Source organism: Pseudonaja textilis, chromosome 3, assembly GCF_049901715.1.
Source record: "Pseudonaja textilis isolate UNSWEBS1 chromosome 3, rPseTex1.2, whole genome shotgun sequence".
NCBI lineage: Eukaryota > Metazoa > Chordata > Lepidosauria > Squamata > Elapidae > Pseudonaja > Pseudonaja textilis.
In genome coordinates, this window is record NC_141992.1 from 156024929 (window position 1) to 156050427 (window position 25499).

The 25499-nt window shown below is 40.9% G+C and overlaps 1 protein-coding gene across 3 annotated transcripts in view; it reads right to left on the reverse strand.

Annotated features, from left to right (window-relative positions):
• KCTD1 (potassium channel tetramerization domain containing 1) overlaps nucleotides 1–19400 on the reverse strand; it is a 91535-nt gene extending 72135 nt beyond the window's left edge. The window contains exon 1 of one of the 3 annotated variants that reach the window (XM_087931195.1): nucleotides 19257–19400. In XM_087931195.1, the coding sequence (XP_087787321.1) occupies nucleotides 19257–19265 (9 nt within the window). In that variant the 5' untranslated portion in view covers nucleotides 19266–19400. Of the gene's footprint in view, nucleotides 1–655; nucleotides 770–19256 lie in introns of those variants that run through there. The other 2 variants (XM_087931191.1, XM_087931190.1) reach the window with 2 other exon arrangements.
• Between the last annotated feature and the right edge of the window lie 6099 nt (nucleotides 19401–25499).

The window sequence follows — 25499 nt, forward strand, 5'->3', positions numbered from 1 at the left end:
AACAATAGAAACTCTACTGATATAATTATGGACATGAAGCAGTATAAGTAAATAGAGTGTTTTGATATGGCCTATAGGCTAATCAATAAACTAAAGTAAATATAGTGCTAAGGTGACAATACCTACATGTATCTGAACATCCATTGTGTATTCCAATGTCTTAGATCAGGGGTGTCAAACTTAATTACATTGAGGGCAGCATCAGGGCTGTGGTTGATCTCGGGAGGTGGGAGCTGGGGGGGGGGCATGGCCAGCTTGATGCCATTCCCCAAACTGCTGGCATGTTTCTTCTTCGCATTCGGTAGACTGGTCCAAAACCATGCTGGCCTGATCTTTCCTCTTCTCACTGGGTAGACCGGGCTGAAGCTATGTTGGCTTGATCTTTTCTCTTCGCACTGGGTAGACCAGGCTGAAGCCATGTTGGCCCAATCTTTCCTCTTCACATTGGGTATACTAGGATGGCCCCATGGAACGGATTCAACCACATCACGGACCATATCCGGCTCGCCAGCCTTGAGTTTGATACCCATCTTAGATCAATCACATAATCAACAGCCAAGGAAGCTCCACCTTCTACTTCCTAGATATCATCACAAGTGGAGCATGATTTTCTCCATTATCCAGAAGAATATATCGATTTAGCTGTTCAACTTACAAATAAACATACACTGGGCATACAACTCTCTTTCTCTGATGGATTTCTCTTGGCTGGTGCATTCAAAAGAACCTGTGAATAAATGAACTAGGATTCACCCATCCATATCAATTGTTGTAGTCTCTATGTATGTATCTGCTTATGAGCCACTGCTATATAGTTTGGCGGACAGAATTATCAGAATTAGTCTGCCTGACTGGTTCCAACCTGCCCCAAGTTAAAAATAGCACAATGACTATGTTTTCTTAATACTTCAAGTTCAGCAATAAGCTTAGTATAAAATCTAAGGGTAGAACGAATATCTGGCTGGTTGATTGGTTATTCATTTATCTGTATATATTTTCTTTATCATAACTTTCCCTCTCTCAACACCGTTGTTAGGTAGTCTGAGGTAAGATAAAATGATTGTCTCAAAGCTACTCAATGAATGAATGAATGACATGTTCTGAAATAGCTGAACATGTCCTGAAATAGCTTTACAAGAATAATGAGTGTTCTGGTAATTCCTGTTTCATTGTCACAATGAGTTCTCTATTGTCTTTGAAAACAAACAAACAATGCCAAATGATCCAAGAGTATGTGATAGAATACTCTTACATCAACAGTTTACCTCAAAGATTTGGCATTGGTTTTATTCCTGTTATCACTACAAATTATTTCTGCTATAGTATTCACGTTCAGCTTTCTGTTAAGAACATGAGCATGCAAATAAGTTATATATGCAATCAAATCATAGATTCTTGCCAATTCGTTTATTGTAATGAAGTAAACTTCCAGTTAAGATGTTGTTAATATTAAGATCATTATAAACAAATCATCTTGGCTAGCTTGGAAAAATACTTTTCTTCTTTAATGTTTAACAAAATTATTTCAGTGACTTTTAGGCCACTTCAGTCTGACTGCTCTCCTTTCTGCTTTGCTACAGCTATTGAAGAAGGTGCCAGGAACTGTACTTCTTTTTCTTCAGGTTGAACATGCTCAACGGTTTCAAAAAGCTTATAAAAACTACATTGGAGAAATTCTGGGTACTGAGATTATATGGCTGACATATCCATGGATATTTTAATGCCATTGCAGAAATAAATGCAAAAGCCACACATGGTAAAGTCCTATTTTAAACATTTATATGCTTTTTATGACATAACTAAAATTAAAGAAAAGTTTCTAATTTCAGAAGTATTGTTTCACCAGTATGTAAAATGTAAAATGTAAGTTATATTAAAATATACAAATGCACACAGTTTAATAAACCAAGTGGTTTATTTGTAGTTCCACCTGGATATTTGTAACTATTTTTTAAAGTTTCTGATTTAACTAAATACTGATCATTTTACCTTTGAATTGAGTTGCATCCACTTATTTGATATAAACATGTGACTTGTTAAGCAGAAAAGCCATAAAGGGTAGATTCATTTCATGTAAAGAGAAATATGTGCGTAAAAGATTTCCATCTTTCTCATAGCTACAATTCAAAACATGCAACATACTTAGATAAATCACAATTTAATGCTTACTCTCATATAAATGAATATAAAATAAGGCCACATATTTTTCAGTAAATGTCCAATTCAACTGATAGATCACAAAACAAAGCCACACAGAATTATAATATCTCACAACTTGGCATTCTTCAAGAGACTATTTGCATTATTTTCAAAACTGAACTACATTGCTAGAACATACCTACATTCAGTTCTTATTACTTAACCACTCCCCACAGATGTCCATTACCAACTACAAGGACAGAATGCAAAACATTTGTTACAATATTGCCATGGGCACTGACAGAGTAGGACAAATTATGAAATACCCATTGTGACATCCAAATACAAACTCCCATTCTTTTGTTTTTATATTGCAATGTTGCACACAAGTACTGCAAGTAAATGCTGAACAGGATATTATCTGTACAATCACATCCTATCATTATCCTAAGTTAATCACTTCAGAGGTTTTAGATGGTAATGTGCAGGAGATAAACAAAGTCTTGACTAACTTTAAAGCAATTGCCAGAGACAGAAAAATAGGCTCCCGTATTACCTTCCTGAATCAATCATCCCAGAGATCCAACCTAGTGTTGATGATGTCAACAAATCGCTGAGAAGACAAGCAAACCAAACATGTTGTAATCCCATATCCCTCTTTCAGCATGTCATCCAACTTTGTTGACTTTGTTTCAAATTTAGGTTTGATTCCAGATTAAAATAGATCCAGAAAATAAATTTCATCCAAGTGAGCCTGCAGTTATTAATGACTATTTACTTAAGCAGCTTACCAGGAAGATGAAGGTGGCAATCAATTATAATTGCTTTCCTTTTTTATTTCTTTTTTTTTAGATTGTTAATCTGATCAAGGTTTCTAATCTGACCAGTCCCTTATTCAAAGAAGTTGACACTGCTTCTTTTTCAAAGGTACATAACTGCCAGGAGATTCAAGGTCAAGACTGCAAATGATTAATCCAACTTAACTAAGTATCTTATCATTATCTGCAGTGGCCCAAAAATCAGCTGTGAGGTACGCGCATGCGCAGTGAGTTAAATTTGCCTGGGGCTCATGTGCCCACACAAATGGCTCTGCATGGCACCTGTGGCACGCGTGCCATAGGCTCACCATCACGGGGCTAAATGATCTCCAATATCCCTCACATTTTATTATTCTATTATATGCTTCTCGTCCCTGGACCAAAGCATGGATGCTTAAATGTTTTCCACAGTTTGTTAAACTGAATCTCCTAGCTAGGGCTACTTGCAATTTAACAACATCTGGATTTTATATTGTGCACTAATAAACTAGGATGTTTTAATACCACTCTGTAATCCCTTGGTACAACCACACTTGGAATATTGCATCTAGTTTTGGTCACCACGATGTAAAAAATTTTTTTGAGACTCTAGAAAGAGTATAGAGAAGGGGCGTTGGTTCTTACCTGATACGCTTCTTTTCATGGAGCTGTCGAGAGCGTCCAGGTTGGGAGGAGCTCCAGTCTCGGCTCTCACAGGCTGAGCTTGAAATTGAGGAACGCCCCTCACCATCACGTGGTCCTCGGGCGCTCCCCAGGTTTTGCGCAGACGAGAAGGAAGGTCCTGTTCTCATCACACTCAGGAAAAAAATATATTAGATTGCTCGGTCGAACAGCAAGGTTTCCCACCAGGCGGCCTACGGGTGGGGCTGGCGCTCTCGACAGCTCCATGAAAAGAAGCGTATCAGGTAAGAACCAACGCCCCTTTTCCATAGAGCTGTCTCGGCGTCCAGGTTGGGACATACCAAAGCTTGGCTAGTCCTGCGGGTGGGCCCCGTCTGGTATAGAATCTCTCCTGGAACCCTGATGACCCGCTGGAAGGCATGCCCAACAGGAGAACCCCTGGAGATTGGAATGTCTCAACAAAGGGGCCTAAGAGGAGGCGGAGCTGTCCAGAAGGCAGTCCCGCCAGGGAGGCCAACAGATGTGTACTGGAACCGTGATTCAAGAGACTGGGAAGATCGACCCGTGTTGGGAATTCCCCTGGGAGAACCCTAGGACAGAGAGGTGGAGGAGCGCAGAGGAGCCCTAAAACTAGAGACCGGGGAACACGGCAATGGGCTACCTCCATGACCGGGAGAGAAGGAGGGGCCCCTCTGCTAGGATCAGGAAGGCCCCGGGGAAGCAAATGCCTGGACGTAGCGAGTTCCCAAACAGCGGCCTGTCCTGGGGGGAGCCAGATTCGGTTCCGCCCAACGGCGAGGCGGACGACTTTGCTCAAGGACCCAGCTGGCCGAGGGCCGCCTTGTCTAGGGATAAAAGTAGTAGCGAAGGCTAGAGATCTGTGTGAGGACCGGGAGTGCAAGGAGAAACCCCAGCTAGCATTGGATGGGGGTAGATGTGTTGCCGACCAGTTGCCCAGGGCAGGGTGAGGAGGACAAGAGTGCTCCTGGGGTAGGAGCCTGTTGCAAGCAGGGGTTAAAGGTCGGAGTAGAGATTGGCCTTCTCGCACTCCTTCCTCTCTCTCTTTTTTTTTTTTAAAGGCAAGCGCCTGGGGGACGACTGCATTATCGGGAGCAGCGGAGCAGGCCTCTCCCGGATCCCGGGAGGGCTTCCTGGAAGAGCTACCTCCGGACCCATCCGGCTCCGATCGGTAGGGAGATCTGTAGGGAGAAGATCGGTAGTATCTGGAAAAGGAGGAGGAGCAGGAAGAACCCTGGCGAGGAGAGGGAGAGGAATCTCTGAAGTCAGACCTCCTAGAAAGGGAAGGGAGGTACTTGCGCTTGTTCGGGTCTCGGCCAGGAATGGGTCGAGAACCGGTCCAAATAGCTTCCCCCAGAGATGGGGGCTGATGCTAGCTTAGCCTTGTTTTTAACGTCCGCTTGCCAGTGGCGGAGCCAGAGTAGACGGCGGGCGGTGACCTGGGACGAAATGGCCCTGGTGGAAAACTTTGCCGCCTGGAAGGTGGCGTCTGCAGCTTCGGCGCGGCCAGGATCTTGGCAATGTCCTGGTGCGCCCTGAGATTAGCTGCGGGAACATGCTGCTTGAGCTGCTGGAGCCACTTGATGGAAGACCTGGTGAAAAAGACGCGGCAATGGAAGCCCTGACTGCCCAGGCGTCAGAGAGGTGAGCGCGGCACAGGGCCAGTTCAGCTCGTTTGTCCTCGGGCTGGAGAGCCTCGAGTGAGTCGCTGGGAGTAGAGCGGGAAGCCAGGCCTACCACGGGCTCGTCCACGGGGAGGGGATCGAGCAAGGTGGAGAACTGCGGTTCCAGGTTAAAAAACCGCTTGTCCTGGGCGTTGGGGGGAGGAGGGGGCCCCGAGGAGGCCAACTGCCTAGAGACCATGTCTGAGAATATGGGCGGGACAGGGATCACCTCAGTTTCCACCACGGGCTGAGAGAAAAGAGAGTCGGGAGGAACCCCTGCCGCTGGGTTGGGTGGGGGAGGGGTTCAGGCCCGAGGTAGTCCTGGCTTTGAACAGGAGGGACCTAAATAGGTGCGGTTTAAAGAGCCCTAAAAACGCGGGCTGGCCTGGAGAGAGGCCCTCGTCCTCCGACATGTCCCCCTCTAGGGGGCCTGTTCCCGAAAAGAGTTCGCTGCCTATGAGGGACCCCATGTCGAGGTCCTGCTCGTCCCCAAAGAGGGTAGGGTCCCCGGGTTCTTGGGCCTCCATCCCCTCCATCTCCAAAGGTAAGGTTAAGTCCCCTTGGGGAGTTGCCTGACCATGCGAGGCCGCTGATCCTAAGGCCTCGGGGGCCGCAGGCCGAGGAGCCAGACCGGCCAACTGCTGCATCTGTTGCGCTACCCTTTGCCGGATGGCCAGCTCCGTAGCCTGCATCAGGTTTTCGGGTATTTCCACCATGGGGGGTGGGTGAAACTCCTCCGGGTGCGGATCTACAGCAGTGGTGGGCAAGGTGACCTCAGGGGTCTGTCCAGGCTGTGAGGAAGAAGCAGAAGCAGCAGAGGAGGGGAGAGGAGAATGGGTGGAGGTTGATGGAGCGGAAGGGTCCCGGGACACAGAGCTTGACTCATGAGAGCGTCTGTCAATCTCCCTTTCGAGGGCCCTGTGTCGCCTGAGGGCATCCCTTTGGGAAGCTTTGGATGGTTCCTGTGCCTGTTTGCACAGGTGGTGGGATTTAGCCTTGGCCTTCAGAGAAGTGCCACGAGAGGTATTGTCGTCTGACATCTGGAGAGGAGAGAAAAAAGGAAAAAAATTTCTGGTTAATGCGAGGCGGTTAGCGGGTCTGGGTACGGCCTAAGCAGAGGCTGGAACTCCCAGTGCTCGTATCGCACCCCCTTTTTGTCAAGGCAACAGAGTTGTTCTGTAACGTGTTGGGAAGTAGGGCCTAGCCCGGGGGCCAGTCAGCCAGAATAAACGCCAAGCTGTCCCTGCCGGGCGAACCGGGGAAGGGACATGGCAAGCAACTAACTCCTTTGTTGGGGAGAGAGTATGAGCCAGAGACCAAGGCAGGCTTGCAAGGTATTTGAGCAGTCCCAGGATCTGCCCAGGAGTCAGGGAAACAATGCGGCCTACTGGTAGGCCTCTGACAAGAGCCAATGATCCTGGGGCCGCAGGCAGAAGGAAATAATGTAAGCTGTAACCGGGTCTGGATGCAGCCTACGTGGAGGCCGGGAATCCCAGCGCACGTTCCGCGCCCCCCTTTTAGTCAAAAAAATTTTCTGTTTAAAAAAAGAGGTTTGGTACGAACCAGGGCCTAGCCCAGAGACCAATCAGCCAAAAGGTGAACGCCAGGCAGCTACCCCTGCCGGACGGACCAGGGAAGGGGTGGGGGGGGCAGAGCTGCTACCTCGCCTGCTGGGGAAAAGGCTGCAGGGCCAACGGGCCCTATTTCTGCAGGAGGCCTGTCAGTAGAATGAAAGACAGGCTGAGGCGTGGGAGTCCCAGGCTGCCTAATGATCAGTTAAGGCTGCGGCCTGTAAAGGGCCTCTAGTAATGGCGGACGGCCATGCGGCCACTCACAAGATGGCAGCCGTTCCAGGGCACACCCAAGATGGCGGACGCCACAGGGGGCCCAAGATGGAGGCCGCAAGTAACGGAGGCAGCCCCAGCGGCGGTAAACTCCCAGGGAAAAAAAGGAGAAATAGACCCTTTGGGAGAACCAGGAAGCGTTCCCTGGGCTAGATGGCGTTCGCGGGGAACGGCGGCTAAAGCAGTAGAGGCAGGCAGAAGCGAAGCGGCCTCGCGCGGAGCGATTAGGCGGCAAACGAAGCGGTGGGGGGCAGCGCTCGAAGCGCTCGTTTTCTCCCCTTAAGGAAACGGTTCGGATATTAAAAACACTCCCTGGGGAGTTCAAACCTGAGTTCCTGCGCTGCCTGCTGGTGATCCACGTAGAAAGCGATGAGAAGAAGGCCTAGAATGCTGAACGACCGGAGCAAGAGAAAAACAGCCTGTCTGCCACGAGGCTGAGCAAAAAACTGGGGAGCGCCCGAGGACCACGTGATGGTGAGGGGCGTTCCTCAATTTCAAGCTCAGCCTGTGAGAGCCGAGACTGGAGCTCCTCCCAACCTGGACGCTCGAGACAGCTCTATGGAAAAACAAAGATTATTAGGGGACTAGTTTAATGAAAAGAAAGACTAGTGGTGACATTATAGCAGTGTTCCAATATCTAAGGGACCACCACAAGGGGGAGGGGGAGGTTAACCAATTTTCCAAAGCACCTGAAGGCAGAAGGAGCAGCAATGGATTGAAACTAATGAAGGATAGAAACAATCTGGAAGGAGACCCTTCCTGACAGTTAGAACAATTTATCAGTGAAACACCTTGTCTCTAGAAGTTGTGGATGCGCCAATACTGGAAGTGTTTAAGAAGAGCCTGGACAACAATTTGTCTGAAATTGTATATAATTTCCTGCCTGAGGAGGGGGTTTGACTCCAAGGTCCCTTCCAACTCTGATATTCTGTTATTAAAGCACACTATTCATTGGGTGAGCTTCACTACAGTCTTTGCAATTCTACCTTGGCTCTACTCACCTACATACCTTATGGCCATTGAAATACAGTAAGTTAATTTTTATTGAACTACATGACCTATGGTCCTTCCAATTTTATCTGCTCCTCTGCAAAAGGAGACAAACATTCATTTGCCAAGTTTTTTCAAGTTATGTATATATTGAAACCTTATAGGGTACACTCTATCCAAATGCGTAAAATGTTACCATCAGTTTATAGCACTTGTGCATGTAGCTGCTGAGGGGAAAAAGTATAAATAATCAAGTTAAATGGCAACTGAATGTAAAGAGACGTTAACAAAAATTCTGGACCAATTACATAACTGTGAATGGTCATTTAATTGATTTCTACAGATTATATTCTTTGGATTTCCTTGACTGTACTATTTATCTTTTTTTCTTTCTCTACACCCATATGAATTCATGTTTGATAACCCATGATAATACACATTTGATGGAGTAGATGCCAGTTTGTGTAATGTTGTGCTATAATGAATGTTTTTATTTTAGAATGTTTCACAATTCTTTGTTGTTTCCATAATTCAGACAATTCATGGAACAACTGCAATTTTAAGTATAGGATCATGTATTATATTCAATTTAAGGATTGTTTTCTTCAAAGGAGGCAACACAGCCAGCTATAAAAGGCAATGTTTGTCCAATACACATAATCATGGAGAAAAAAATGGGCCTATAGTATCCTATATAATTTATCTAAGACATTTTCTACTGTAGTAGGACAAGGAAACAAATGCCTCTAATAAATCACATTGTAATTTGTTTTTCAGTGACTACATACATAAATCAAGTTTATAACATGTTTTCTTTTTTATTATCATTTAATGGACAAAGATATTTAAATATACAGGATTTCTAAAAAGGAGAGATTAGCAAAATTATTAACAAAATAACTGAATTAAAAACTGCTAAGTCAGAATCTCTTTACGCATGAACATTCATTCATCCTTTTACACTCAGGGCCCTGCTGTTATCTCATAAGACTGCCTGGTATTCTTAACTTGCACTGTCTAGAAATAGCTCTACTATCTCACTGACTCCTTCCAGGCGCAAAGATTGAAATTTGGACTATTGAGAATATGTGCTGCCCATTAGATAATGCATTTACACAGAAAAGGAGCAAAAAAAGATATTTTCGTTTTGGTTCTCAGGATTGTTTCCTGAGCTGGTATATGATACACTAAATGTATCTGGATTTCTTTATACACATACATAATTTCATGTGTATACAGATTAAAAGGAAAGCATAGCAAAAGAAAATTGGATAAAAGTATATACTATCAGCATGGCTCAACTCACTTGTCCATTGGGCTATAGCCATTCATCTGAAATTGTTTCAACCAAAAAAAAAAAAGGTTTGAATCCTGTCCAAATAAAGTATATTTCCTTCATAACTTCAATAAGCAACTCTCCAAATTTGATTAATAACATTTTCAACATTTGGGGCTCATTCTGAGTGGGAAGCAATGAGATTTCTAATATTCAAATGGTGCTTTATAGACACATAGCACAGTGTAGTATCATTTTTAGGAAATGCACATAACTAAAAAAAATTAGGAAAGCACATAACTTGTAGAAAAAAAGAAATAAGGTTGCCAGCAAGGCCATGTATTTTTGGTAATGCTATTGGTTGCTGCAAAGTACACTTATTTTTAATAAAATATTCTATTTATGAATGTGCACTATTCTGTTCACTTTTCCTGTGTTTTTCATACTTTAAAAAAAAAATCGCTCCTTTCTGAATCAGCAATTCTTTGAACTGAGACTTTCCTTCCCATCTCTCTCTCATCTTAGCTGGTTGCCAAATTTCTAAAAGATTTCAGAAATTTATCTTAATAAAACTCTTTTTAATGTTTAAATTCTTTCTGATCAGCTTCAAAATACTTATAGTTATGGCCCATTCACTCCCTTAAATTGACATCCATACCCTAATTTAAGAATGAGTCAAACTCAGACACCCCTAAGCATAAACTGCAGCACCAGAGCATTGTGGTAATGCAACACCAAAACTTAGAAGGAAGGAAAAATTGATTGACTTTAAGCAGTATTTTTCAAGTTTTATATATTGTTAAGGGGAGGGGATCTAGAGTGAAAAATAGTTTGATTCTAAGCTTGCTACTTTGGTTCTTTTATTCAATATCTTCCTTTACAAAGCCTAAACTTTTTGCCTGGACTTTTTCCATCTTCTCCTTCTGACACTGGGAGAAATCCTTGCAAGTCACCTCAGGAAAAGGATGCTATTGGCAAAACATTATAGAAGGGCTGGAAGGCTAAACTGTTTAGGCTTATTGGGTGTTATATTTTATTCCCTGGGAAGCTGGGAAACTTCTTGAAGTTGCTTTGCTTCTGAGCAGAATGTGTATGCATTGTGTATATGCACTTCCTATTACTCTTGCTTATGAGATACTACAATCTCATGTGAACTGTTCTGTAAAATGCATTGCTTTTCTTCCAACAGGATGTGGTTTGCAGCTTAGTTTCCAGAGCAGTACAAAATAGAAACATCGTCAAGTAAGAAATCTTCCCATTCGTGTTTTTCTTTAGTTCATTTAATTTTCCTCTTTTATTTTAAGGGGGATACACCCATGATTTGGGTAAAAGAAAGATAATTATAATCTTTAACAAACAGTGAGGTCCATTTTTCCAGATTCATGCTTCTGAAATGGAAATGGCCAGTAAGAATAATCTCCTGGTGTCTGTAAGGTGGATCAGGCTATTTGAAAATTCTACATCAAATAATTGCATGTGTAAATATGCAACATGATAAAGAATATACAGAACGGAACTGCACTTAAAACACAGGAAAACACACCACACTTTTATGACAATATGATTCAGAATAAACTATGATTGACTACTTTTTTGAAAGAGCCCTAGTGACCAGATTTACCAATTTGCCAAGGGAGATCCAATAAACAAACTGGAACATGTGCACAAACAAAGAGAGGCAGGCAGGCACACATGATTTGTTAAAAAATTCAGTCAAATTGTGCCTTCCTTAGAGCAACCTCATTCTGCACACTCTAGATCAGTCATGGAGAACCTATGACACACATCACTAAAGTGACAAACTATGTTTTGGTAACACACAAGTGTTCACCAACACTCAACTACTATTCTTGAAAGTACACTTTGTTTTTGCATGATTTTTGGAGGCAGCAGAGGCTGTGTGAGAATGGATTGTGCTCTTGCATAGCCTCAGGAATCTCCCGAAGTTATTTGAGAGGGCCCTGCTTTCATGTGGCCTCTGAAATTGTGTGAGAACAGGGTGTGTTTCCTTGCAGTTTTTAGAGGTTGCAAAGGCTACAGAAAAACATTCTCTGAAACTGTTTCAAGAGTAAATGTCTTCTGCAACTTGGAGCAGCCTCAGGTAGCCAGCCACAAGAGCCTGTCAACAGAAAGAAAACACTGCCGGAAGTAAGGGGCATGCAGAAGATCCTGAAGACCACTGGTTTGCAGAGGCAACTGCACCATTCTCCTAGGCTTTATGTGCTTTATGATTAAAGGTGGCCTTTTTGCCTGGCAGCAGTGGTGTTAGGGCTGAATGTTATGCCCTTGTTGGGAGTCTGATTATGAGTGAGAGATTGAGGAGCTGACAGAGTGGGAATGTGGGTCCGGTGGCTGTGGAAGAAACGGGGGAAGGGCACAGTCCGGCTGGACATTCAGAGGAAGACCCAGGGCCACCCCCTCTTCATGCAGGGGCACGCAGGGAGGAATGGAGAAGGAAGCAACGTGGCTTACGGGAGAGAAAAAGGCCTTGATCACTTTCATTAGTTGCAGCTGGGAGAACAGGATATAAGAAGGGCTTTTGCACACAGAACCTTGCTGGAAGCAAAGCGTGCATTATCTTGTCGAGGCTTATCTGGGTTTTGGCATCCTCCCAACTGTGTGTGCTTCATTATCTTTTGGAAGTAAGTCTGCAATTTATTATCCTGGCCTGTCATGTTAATTACTTCAGTGTGGTTTGTTGGTTTTTTATTTCTAATTTATCTGTACTTTGGGTTCGGACTGCATTGCTTCCCCTTGTAGACTGTTTTTGGAAGAGTTTGATCTCCAGCTGAAGATAACTGGAGATTGGGGGCCAAGTTGGAGGTATTAAAGAGACTTTACCCATTTTTTGTGACTTTGTTGCTTTTGTGCCATGCCCCGGGTCATCACACTGAAGTCAAGGCCCAGGCCTCAACTTCAGGTCCAGCCTTGGCATTACCACTGAGTATTGTTGTTCAAGTGAGCTAGATTGAGCATTTTTGCTTTTTGTTCAAGGGTGGTGGTGACATGCCAGCAGTCAAGAAAAAAGCAGGGAGTTAAGGTCATGACCCCCAGTGTATTGCAAGTAAAGAGAAAGGACACAAACTACATTAGAATTTGCATTTTAAATGATTTTCTTTGAAGCAGAAAAAATAGATAACCTAGAAAAATAAGACAAAGAAATAAAGTGTAATGGAGTAGAGCAGAATAATTCTTACGTATTAGCAACTGTTATACTTAGGATGACTGAAGGTCCAAGAAAAACTAAGATGCTATCCTTTATAATGAAAGTAAGCACTTAAATAACTGTGTGTCTGTGCAAAAACAAGGACTTTCCCCTTCCTCTGGAAAATCCAATATGCCTCTATGTAGCAATGGCAAAATGAATGAATGAATGAAACAGGGATCAGATAATTTTTTTCTTGAGTTTGCTCTTCAAATTCAGAGCAAAGAGTTGAATAGCTACAAGAGCAGCATTGCTGGCAAGATGTGTGACAATCTTTTGATCATACTGTATTTCAGATCACGAAGGACAATCTACAAGCATTCAAAAGGGTCCCTCATTGTTGTCTTTTGTTGAATTGAACTACAGCAGGAGTCTGCCAGAGGGTGCAATGGCTGGATTTCACTCTCACCCAACTATAACTCTCAGCAACTTTAATATATGCCACGACAGCTGGAACTTTTTTAAATGGTACATTTAAGTAAGCGGATAAATCCCTCACCTACTACTGTATATAAATGATTATACTTTCATGAGCATAATTGTTGAAAAGACTTTGTTCATCCAATGATATAGGCAGGGGTTTCACAATGCAAAAATGCTTTCATTGCATAAATTCAATTAAGGAGGAAATATGCCATGGTAGTGGTGAAAGTTTGAGAAGAATACAGGATCAACATGCTAGGATTATGAGTTAGCTACAGGATCATGTGAGCCATCATTATAGGATGGTGTACTAGATGGATTTATGGCATTAGCCATCTTTTGCCTTTTCTTTATGCATGTTTTGTAACAGCAGAATAAAAATGCAAATAAACCTGGATGAAAATATCTGAACATGTGCAAAACACAAATACCTATTGTTGTTAATAGATCAGGGCAGAACAATATGCTTTCTCCTGCACCTTTAAGTAAACTTGTTGTGCAAAAATCAGCTATCATTTCCCATGGCATGGATTAGAGCTATTTTTCATAACACTATTCACAATATACTGAATGTAAGGCTCACGTTACCTTCCTATTACTATTGCACATATAACAGAAAATCAAATCAGTGATGGTGAAGTAGTCTATAAATATACGCACTGAATAGCTCTCAGTAAAACAGAAACATAAATTATGCAAGATTCTCACTGATGTAGAGCATCAAATCACATACAGCAGCACAGTCATATTGTAGCATCATGAATGTGGAACTAGTAGGTACTATTCTATTTACTTCGCTAAAATGGCTGTTAGTAAATGCAAGAAGCACAAGAACTACAATTAAACGTTAGTATCAGTTGCGATGATGTAATTTTGTAACTGTGTAATCAACTGAATTCAAATCCATGTTTGTGTCTCTTAAAGATGTGTTATCGATTTACTGCATCTTTTAAATCATCTACATACATTAATAAGTAACACTAAATAATTATTAATAAAGACTAAAACAATCATCCAACCACATGTAAACAAAACAATTAAATCTCCCTCTTAGTTTTACTGAACTTTATTGTAAACAAAATACATTTTATTTGTACAAAAGTATAAATGCTTGTTATGAGGTGGACTGGATGGAGCCTATTAACTTATTTCCATATATTCATGATATCGTTCATCAATTTACTAGATTCTGTAGCATTTTTTAAAATCAAGGCTAGTATCTTCATTTTAAAGGTGTAATATTTCCCAACTACTTTCATGGTTATACCCTGAATGTATATATCAGTGAATGTCTATAAACCTTCATTCTATGCAGTGCTATGTAAAAAGTACTGAAATAAATGTATGTGTTTTAAAATTAGAGCTCTAGTTGATATTATTCAAACTCAGATTAGAAATAACTGTAAACAAGACACATCTTAGCTATGAGAGACCTCTAGTGTGTGCTAGAACATCTTGTGTCATGCTTGAGGCATAATTAATACACCAAAACCACTGCAGTCATTTTGCATACATGATATTAAATTTCAATAAGTGTCTCTCAGAATGAATTGGTTTTAAATGTCCTCCTAAGTGCGCAGCTTAACTTAAATGGCATCAGACTAACACTGAATAAAAACTCAACCCTTCCTTCTGCACTATGTCTGATCAGTTTCAGTGATTGGATTTTTATAGCTGAATGATCAAAAGGTCACCAGCAGTATTCAGACCTTTGTATCCAGGATCAAAATACTTTGCCTAATAGTGTATTATATTCCTGCCAGACCAAAATGTCAAAAATAAAGCAATTTATAAATCTACAGTGTTTATCCCATTGAATGCTATAGGGTGGATTTAAAATAACTGGTCTCGATTTATTTATTGACCAGTAATCAGTATACATGTATAAAACTGAAGAAACTAGGATTTGAAATTAATGCCTGCTTTTAAATCTGACGTACTTTGGTGGGTAAGGTGGTAAATGTTAGAGAAGTATAATTAAACATAAAATTTCCAACAAACTACTACAAGTTATTAGGCCATAAAAATAATGAAAGAGGTTGCGCCTACAGAGGAATGTGGGTCTAAAATAAGGATAGCAATCTTGTAACATATAGGTCATAACTCTATTTTGTCCATTCTTAAATCTCTGGTCATCAGTTTCGCTATTATCAAAAGCACATAAAGTGGAAATGGTAAGAGGAAAATGAAAACATTAAAGTGACCAATCAAAGTTAAGGAAATATGGACAAATATTTGGGGGCCCTGATGGCACAGTGGTTAGAATGCAGTATTGCAGACGAACACTTCCCAAAGTCTGTAGTTCAATCCTGACCAGCTTAGTCTTCCATCTTTCTGAGGCCAGTAAAACGAGGACCCAGATTATTGTCTTAATGTTTTCTGGTGCATTTTATTCAAGCCTGTGAGCCGCCTGCCTTTGGCGAGATTGGCAGCATACAAGCTTGATTAATACTTAGTCACGTAAAACTAAAAGAAAAAAAAAACGCAAAAGAAGTCTACCTTGATTCTGATAAGTATAAGAGGGGGAAAGGAGACGCTTTGGAATAGCATTTCAAAATGTTATTATTATATCCTAACCTAGAACAATAAAGCATTGGAATCTTCATGAATTCTGTTTCCTGACCTGGCCTACCTCAAAAGACTCACTGGAAGCTTATGAGAAGCAGAAATTCCAATAAGTAGCTCATGGGAAGTGGCCAAAAGGAAACACAGAGCAGAGAAGCAAAATAGTCAACCATACCTTGGCCAAAAGGACATTAGAAGTTGCAAAAGCCTGTGCTCAGCATGCAAAATGGATGCCATGTGAGGTATGTATAATTAGGAAATGGATGCTGTAAGAGTATGTCCAGACATAAAATATCCATTTACCTGAACTCACTCCCATCCTATGCAAACATTATGGTATTCTTCTTGTAAAGAAATATGATCCCAGAGGCCTATGCTTTGTAGCAAACCGGTGTTCCTACTTATTATCTATTCATCCACCCATTGTTCTTTTTATTTCATTATTTCACTTTATTCATTCACTGACTCTCTTTAAGAAATGTGAAAAATAGTGGGTACTGAGAAGTTCTGTGGATTCACTCTACACATGACATGGAGTATCAGTCTCCTAACTCTCTTCTGGAGGTGAGGGATGTATTAACGTGGAACTGGGTTTTTGTGTTTGTGTCTTGTTCTTGCCATTATTAAACTGGGAAATTACATTAACAGAAAAGAAGGTTGGTAAATTAACTAAGGGAATTATTTCAGGCTCAGGTGCTTTAGTTAATCCCCATTTCTTTTTTAAGGTAGCAATCCTTTATGTATCCCCACTTGAACTGCCTAATTTATAGTCGAGTGCTATAATGCTAATTCTAGTGCCAATTTTTTTTTCTTCTTCTTTTGGTTTAATTGCTCTTTATTGAGAAAACAAAAACAAAAGTCACATTCATCCTCATTCAAAGGAGAATACAGAATCTCTCTCTCTCTGTAAGTGTAGATTATGGTAGGAAGCAACAGGAATTTGCTTTCTTTGGTAAGGCCACTCTAATGGCTATTTTGTGAGTGAATCCACAATACACTCTCAAAATTCCAAATGAGCATATTAGTCCAGAAAAGGTTTAAATTTTATGGAATAAAGTATGTCTTATGGGTGCATATACACACCTAACAGTCTAGACTCACCATAGTTTTGTGTTACGTAATTCTACAACAGCTTGTATCTCTGGATGTTTACCCGTCCCACTAAATTCAAAGGCCTTACTTCAAAGTAAGTTGTACAACTACACTCTTTAATTAACTGTGCATTTGAAATACTTATATAAACAAATCTGCTATATAAGTTATTTTAGGTATATTAGGAAATCCCCTTCTTTCCTCATTTTTTTGTTTGTTTTTCCATTTTCAAAGTAGGACTCCTTAGGAGTCTAACTGCTGAGAAGGTAAAAGCCATTTTCCTTATTTTTAATTTGCTCAAACAATCCAAGCATGCTTGGTGCCCAGAGGGTATGCTCAAATAAACTTGTATGTGTCTGCCAGTTTTGTTGATTGAAACCAGAAGGCGAACATTTCTGAGAATTGTGATGTTATAACTGTTTCCTTTATTTCAACAAAAAAGAAGGAATTAGAGGGGGGGAGGCGGGGAAACAAGCAAAGACTTATTTGAAGATAACTATTTGCATGCCTTCCAAAGAACATTAAGGCATTCCATTTGAACTAATTGTGTTTTATCCATTGAGCTGATGCCACTGAGACTGAAGAAAGCTTAAGCCACAGTGATACTGGATAGTATATCCACTTATAGTTACTTTCAAGCAGCGACTTTCATTGTTCCACCCAATCTTAAATATGTAGCTCACTTTGGGCCTGATCTGAAAGGTATCCTAAAGACCCAGTAAAATAACTTGCCTTCAAATGTATAGTTAGAAATACAGTATTTCTAAGCTGACTAATACTGAGCCTCAATTTTTCAACTTTCAAATCAAGAAATCAACCCACCACCATTTTTGCCTACCATGCATGGTTAATTTACAGATCAATATTCTGTTGATAGGAGTAAGATCGCGGTTAACTAAATTATGAGTCTCCTGCAAACGCAGCCACTATTACCGAGCAATTAATCTCTTTTGATAATTGTTTTTCATCTCCCTTTAACCCCGTATGCTTCCCAAACTCGTTTTGAATCGGGCAGCCGGACAAATTTAATAAACCAATCAGTCAAATCTTCCTCCCACTATTGTTGGGGGTGTTTGTAATTAGCAGAGAAATAGGTTGGGAAACACAAGCCTACGTTCAGGAACGCTGTGACCGACTTCGCAAGCGCGGCCAGCCTACCTACGACACGTGTTCGAGCATGTTTACACCGTAGGAAATCACCCACAAGTTATTTCCTTATTCACGTCCATGAAAAGCCACTCATTTCTATCTCCAGTGATGCCTCGCGAATGCGCTGCACACCCGACAGATTACCACCCACCACTTTCAGCGGCTAGTTTTTGAACAGGCTTTCTTCCCTCCCGCTCCATCGCAGTTCGTGGCGTACTATGCAACCGAATAAAACCTTCATCGATTCCTCAGTAGTTCCTTCCTGAGAGTTTTAAGCAGCCTTTGGTCTTCTCGTACAAGCCTAGTTCCCCCAAGGCAACGCTCTGGCCCTTTAAGATGCCCGGTATTATATAGGTCGGCAGGCAGCGCTAGCCTCGCCAGGATCCCGCGGCTCGATGAGCCCGTCCTCCGAGGAACCCGCCAGAAGGGGGCAGCCGCGAGCGGCGCACTAAAGGGGAGACGAAAGGACGCTGCAGGAGGACCGGGCTCTCCCAAGAAAGCTCGGGTCGCCGTCGGCCTGCAGAAGGGCGAGCCTTACCCTTTCGCCTCAACCTGAACCGGGGCAAGGGGAGGAATCGTCCGAAGCTGGGGAAAAGGGGCGGGGTCGACGGGGGCGCGGGAAAGAGCGCGCCCCCGCCAGCCCGCCTAGTGGGGAAGGTGCCTCCTGTTATAACACAGAAAGCGGAGAGAGCCCCGGGGCAAGAGCTGAACGCACGCACGCGCTTTTCGCCCATAATGGCGTCTCTCGTGCAGCCGGCTGAGGCGCTTGAGGGCGGAGGGAGACGCCGAACAATACTACTCTAAGGCTCCGCTTGCGGCCCGTCGCTCCCCGCTTGTTACTCCGACGCTCTTCGGAAAGAGGGGCGGCGGTTGCTTGCCTGCGTTTGTGTAGAAGAGGAGAAGGAGAGCTAGCAGAAACAAGCCGCCTCAGCCCCGCCGGGGGAAAAAGCAACCGCGATAGGCTGGCGCGCGCGCGCGCGCGGTAGCCCGGGCTACTTGCAAAAGCAGCCGCTTATGGCGGCGCCACGCAACGGGATGGATTGGCTGCACCCTTTTGGAAGAGGGCGGCGAGGTGGGACGAGCGTTGGGAGAACCGGAGAAGCGGCGGGGTGGGGGTGAGGGTGGGAAGAGAGAGAAAAAGTCATCGCTTCCAAATCGGTAGCCGCTCGGGCCAGGCGAGCTCGGCGGGCGAAAAGACTGCGCGAGAAGCCGCTGGGAGAGATGCCAGAAGGAGCGTTCCAGTCGCAGCCCAGCCCGCCCTCGCAAACTCGCAGCGCCCCAGTTCCAGTGAACCGGGAGGCTGGAGATTTGCCAGTCCGGTGTCTCTCCTCGTCTATTTCTAGGAATGTGCGGCGCTCACCCATTGCCTGGCACATGCGTAAAAGCGAGTTGCGCCCAGAGTCCCAAGCAGACCCTTCTTAGCAAATAATAACAAACCCATCCAGATCTTACCTGAAACATTGAAGCCGCGAAGTGTGTATGTCTCTTTTTCGAAGTCCTTTTTCCCCCCTCTCTTTTTTTTCTTCCTTCCGATATTTCTCTCTCCCGGCAGCGATCTGCTCTCTTCGCTATACCAGAGAGAAATGCAATAGCTTGGCTAAGGTAGACAGAACAAAATACAAAGAATAGTTGCTCCAGGGGTTTTGAAACCCCTCAAGGCAAGGATCAGGATACAATTAGCTCATGTCTCTACCTCCAGTCTAAATCAATCTCCAAAATAAAAGTTAAATTAAATTAACTGATCACACGGGCATTGAATTGATCTCTTTCAAAATGCACACGCACATGTATGTATTTTTTCCAGATATTTCTTTTTTTGTTGTTGTTTGGAAAAAGCAGGCTCATTCCAGCCTCCAACTTGCTTTTTACTTTCCTCTTGCACAGAAAAGCTGATTTTAATCGTTGTGATTAGTTTTGATGTAACGTTTCCGCGGGCGATTTCTGCAAATGGATGGCGTGTTTCTTTGCCAGAAGAGGGAAAAGCAGCAGATGATGATAATTATAAGGATTGTTGGTTCTTTCTTTTTCTTTTTCTAAAAGGGCATTTAGATCGGTACCTCCGCTTTTCCCAGTTGACCTAATGTTACTACTGCATTGAGGTCGCCTAACTTGTTGATTAAGATGCCCTTCTAATTTGAACAAAGGATAGGTAACGATTTGGCAAGGGAGCCAGGCATTTTCTGATCCTTTGGCTGTATGACTTCCCAAATGACGTATATAAAAAATAAAACAAGCACATGGAGTCTGCTTTGCCCCAATCAAGTCTGAATCAGTGCCTGGGGGTGATACACAAACTCATTTTGAATGTTCAACCATGCAGAATTGCAAAAAGATTGAAGGAGTTCCACTGAATTTTGAGTCCAAAACAGCAGAATTGAAACAAAATCTCTGTAAGCCTTCTCAGGAATTCACCATGACCCTGTCATAGATTGTGGCTAACTTTCCCCAATTATCTAATTAAACTGGAAGAGTTCTCCAAATATTCTGGGCTGGTAACTTCCGGAAGAACCTGCAGTTAACTACTTTAGTTATATTGATTGTAGCGGGACTACTCCAATATTGACTGTTTCACTTGTAAAGTTTTTTTTACCCATACTAAAAGTTATATTTGTCTAAAATCTACAGTAACTGGAATATTTAATTTAAAAATAACTGAGTTGTATCTGGGTTTATAATATGAAAAGCACTGAAATGTGACAAAAATTGCAGGATAAACACGACCATGGCCTTGGTCCTGCTTTATAGCCACTACAAGGTGAAATAAATCAAAAGAATTTTTTCCCCACAGTTTTTTAACCAGAATATTTATTGCTGTATTCAAAATGTATATATGTCATTATGAAAACTTTGAAGCACTACTTGGTTGCAACACTTAAATGCACAGTTCCAACATATTTGTACAATCAGGTAACATTTATTATGATTAAAATCAAATGCAATTGGATTTTTCCTATTAATTCAATGTCACCTCCCATCTCTTCTATTCTTCAACAGTATTATTGTACCTGATTGGTCAGAGTTTGAGTTTCTTGTAAGACAACTTTTCAAGCTAAGGATAATAGCTAACCTAATAAATAGTCTTGGATAGGATTAGATAACCCAATCTCATTAAAAAATGATCGATATTAAATTATATTGTAGCCCCTAGAAGCGTACATCCAAAACCACTGTAAGTAGTACTTAATGTTAGACCCTATTTCCTCAAACATTTAAATGACAGATTTTAGACTATGAAAAGGAACAAAATGGAGTGAAATTAATGATTTTAAGACACACTTCATGTTAGCCAATGTTATTTACAAGTTATTTGCAATGTTATTTAATAAATCAGATTATTTTCCATGTAAATAAGTGAAAATTTAAATACATGCTTTACAGTAGCAGGTTTATCTACAGTAAGTTAATAACTTAAAGGGAAAAAGGGAAAAATTAAAATATTAAAATGCTGCTTTTATTTTTGTGGCTAGTCAAATACTGATACAAAAATCAATTTAACAGTTTATTAATTTCTTCTCATTAAAACACAAATATATAATTGTTACATATTTTCTAAAGAAACTTGAAAAGTGGGAGGATAAAACAGAAGATGGATTGGGACTGAAAGGCAAAAGTGGAAGCAGTATGCTCCATCCCATAATAGGGTAGATCAGGTTGCACCAGGGGGGGAAAAAACCACATAAAACAAAATTTGTCTTTCTGATCCAACATTTTGCATCCAAAAATAACAGCATACATCATGTATCTTTTCTGTCTTGAACAAGTGAATCAAACTTCAGTAAAATTACATTAACTGGAATCTTACCAGGAAAAGTACGTCTGAGGAAAATTGCCTCCCAATTTTGTCCCTGACACCTCATCCATTTTTGCCTGGAATTCATCACACAGACTATACCAGATCTGGTGTCACCGATCAATACCTTGTACAAAGATATCTGGTCCTTGCTGAGAAATGGCTTCTTGAATAAATTCCTTTTGTCCTTTCTTTTCTGCAGGTATTTCTTCTGCCGGCATTGATGGGTATTTTCTGCACTATTTTAAGTATACCACTTTAACATATTTGCTATCCTATATACATTCTCTCTTGCAGGTTCACTATTTGCTTTCCATATTTACCAATATTCACATACATTTCTCCAAGACATATTTTTTAAGAAAGGTTTTCACTGGAAAGGCTGAAAATGTACTTTTAAGACTGGCTAAGAACAGAAGAAATTTGCCCTGCATGCCATTTTCTTTGGGGTTCCAGTCTGGTCCCTGAGAGATCATCCTGTTGCTCCTACTATTTCCACCACATCCTGCTTTTCTTCCAAGGAACCAAAACCTCCATGAAACTATCTCCATTTACAGAGTTATTTATACAGCAGTCAATGTGTATTATAAGAAAATTAGTATTGGAGTTCAGTGGGAAAGCATACATTTGCATACAGAATATCCACTTATCACTCCTTGGTATCCCTAGAAATGAAGTTTTTCTTGAAAGCTTAAAGAGTCATTGCCAATCAATTTCAATAATGTTGGGTGAGAGGACCAGTGATCCAATTCTAATTTCCATATGTATTTTGACAGAAGTCTCCTTGGTTGAACCCAAACAACCAGAAGAATGTGGCTAACCATTGGTATTCTTCAAAAAGAAGTAAAATTGGACTCTTGGTACTCATATGGGAGATAGCCTGCAAATCCCAAGGCTTAGGCTAAATTAGGGGGTTGGATAAACGTCCTGGAAAAAGTTATGACAAATAGCTTCTACATGTGGACAAATATGCTATCTGGCTGTATTCATATAATACTCAGGATCATGCTTGAGTTAAAGGGGTTATTTCTTTACTCAAGAGCAATGTACTTCTGATTCTGACATGCTTGTTTTTCTGGAGATTGAAGAGCCTATAGTAGCCTAGTGTGTCAAGAGAAAGCATGGGGATGTTTTTACAGATATGTGAAATTAATAAGATGGCTTCTGCATTTTGAATAGGCAAACATTGTTGAAGAAAAACTCATTACTAAGGCCAGCTTAGTTATTCTAGAAATAATTTGCTCTGTTATTCAAGAGTTAATTTTGTTCTTGACAGCAACTGCCATAGCTCTGTGTTTCCATAGCTCTGTGTTTTTTAGATACTATTTAGTTGTTGAATATAATTTTATTGAAAAACTATGTTCAATTTTATTCTATCTGGCATTAACTTTGAAGGGAAATTCCTCCTATAGATTTTACATAAATCTGGAACATGTTTGTGAAACAATCTGTGAACTCAAACTGAGAGAGGTATTTGGGTTTTGAGTTTTTACTAAAAAGTCTCATCTGGTTATAATTATTTCATGGAAAACTAATATCCTCCATCCCTCATGTTATCATCAATATTAACCCTCAACAAAATGGAAACTTTTTCAAAGAGAAAATTTTCTTAGCCTTCTACTAGAACTTACAACATTCAAATATTAGGGGGTTTGACTAACTCTGAAAGTTGTAGCCCTAATGCGTTTGGAGAACACCAGATTAGAATAAGGCTGTTCTAAAAGATACAGACAATATTCACTCGTGCATTTTAATTTGGCCCTCTTTATAGAAAACAAATATCAGAACTAGCTTTGTGAGTATGTCAGTATGGTTTTTATATTACCATGTCAAACTGATCCTAATCTCAGAAATATATAACACTTAAGCAGAAAACATACACACAAATAAATGCAAACATCTCTATGTCCAAAGTGTACTTTAAAGTTTAAGAACTTCTTATAAAATAGTCGTGTTTCTTTTCAATTTCCTCTCCAAATTCATCTTCAAATTTCTGGAGGCAGCATCTTCCCTCAGTTAGCATGAGGTAGTAGATCCTTTTTTACTCCTTACCTTTTGCTATTATTCACTTCCAGCTTTTCATGTGTACTCAAGAAGATAAAGTATGAGATCAGACTTTACAGTTGCATGCTTTCTCACTATTACACAAAGGGAATTTGAATAATGTCACTTATCTTTTGGAGAAAGAATATCCATATTGGATTGTTCACTTTAGTAGAAATCAGTAGTTAGTACTGACCACCTCCAAGCAGAAAGAAGGATAATACATTGATGGAATAGAAGGTGGCAGACTGGTCACAAATATGGGATTTAACAGCCTCCTTTGTTATTAACCTTAACATATTTCATATCATGTTATTTTACAAGCAAAGGAATTGTAACAGGCTGTAACCAAACCAATATTTCCCTAGAACTTTTCAATTGTATATAACTTGTGTGGCCATTTCGACTAAGGGCCAAGCAATTGTTATCTTAATGATATAATTCTGAGTTTCAATGTAACTTTTTCCCTCTCCCACACAACTCCATTGTGTCTCTCTCTATATATCATCACATCACATCATATATCATATCATGTCTTTATAAATGACAAAGAACTATTCTTTAAACTGATCCTTAATGAAACTGTAATCTCCAAGTGTGCAAAAGCTTAGTGTGTGTCTCAGGTTCAGTTCAAACACTTGTACATAGCTTGGATTTATGTGACAGATGGTTCTAATTAGAGACTGCAATCAGGACTGGCCCTCACTAAGTTGGCACTATAGACAACATAAATTTTCCTGCTACCCTCAGGCTTCTCAGGGAGCAATATAGAAACTCCATGGCTTTTCCTGGCAGTCGGATCTCCTGTATTCAGTGTCTTTACTTAACAAGTTACTCCCCCAAAATAATCATCAACAGATACTGTTCTTGTTTTTTTAAATATTATACAATGGACAAATTGGAAGAGGAGAATATTCTGATGTAAAGTAAGACTTATTTCATGAAAAAAGTGGGAATTCTGAAGGAGGTTTTGAATCAGGGGGGGTGGGATGGAAATTACAGTCGGCTTAGTCTAAAAATTATGCAATCATGGAAATCACAACATGTAAAATAACTTAGAACCAGCTGTATCTACAGTAATTCACAACTTGGGGGTAGTGTAAATGATATATTTTATCTAGCACTTTAAAGATACTATGGAGTATCTGAAGGCAGTTCTGTTTGTAGCACAATCTGTCTTGTTTGCAGTTCATCTGGTATAGAACCACTTAGTTTTGCTTCATTGTCCTATTGCCTGAACCAGAACTGTTCATGAGATACCTAACAATGCAACAGAGTTGCCTTGAAGGCACTATATAAATTTATGTAAGTGTATCTCTTTGTGCATCCTTTGGATGTTAGAAATTGTCAGTTTAGCTAACCATGAAAATAACTGTCATGTAATTCCAATATATGTGTGTGTGTGTGTGTGTGTGTGTGTGTGTGTGTGTGTGTTTTCTTAAGTTTTCACGGGTATTTATATGTATGGTATTCAGCTTTGTTCAGGTATTTTCCCACGTCATTATAGTTGTGCTTTTAAAGTTGTAGCAATGTTTCGGCAGAATCTCATCTGCCATCATCAGGTTTCTGTATAGTGTTCATCTATACAGAATATATACACTATACAGAAGCCTGATGATGGCAGATGAGATTCTGCCGAAAAGTTGCTACAACTTTAAAAGCACAACTATAATGACGTGGGAAAATACCTGAACAAAGCTGAATACCATATATATATATATATATATATATATATATATATATATATATATATATATATATATATATATATATATATATATATTTATTTTCTGAGGTTCTCGCGGGTATTTGTATGTGGATCTTTGGTTGTTCGGGTTTTCTCCCGCGTAAGATTCGAAGTA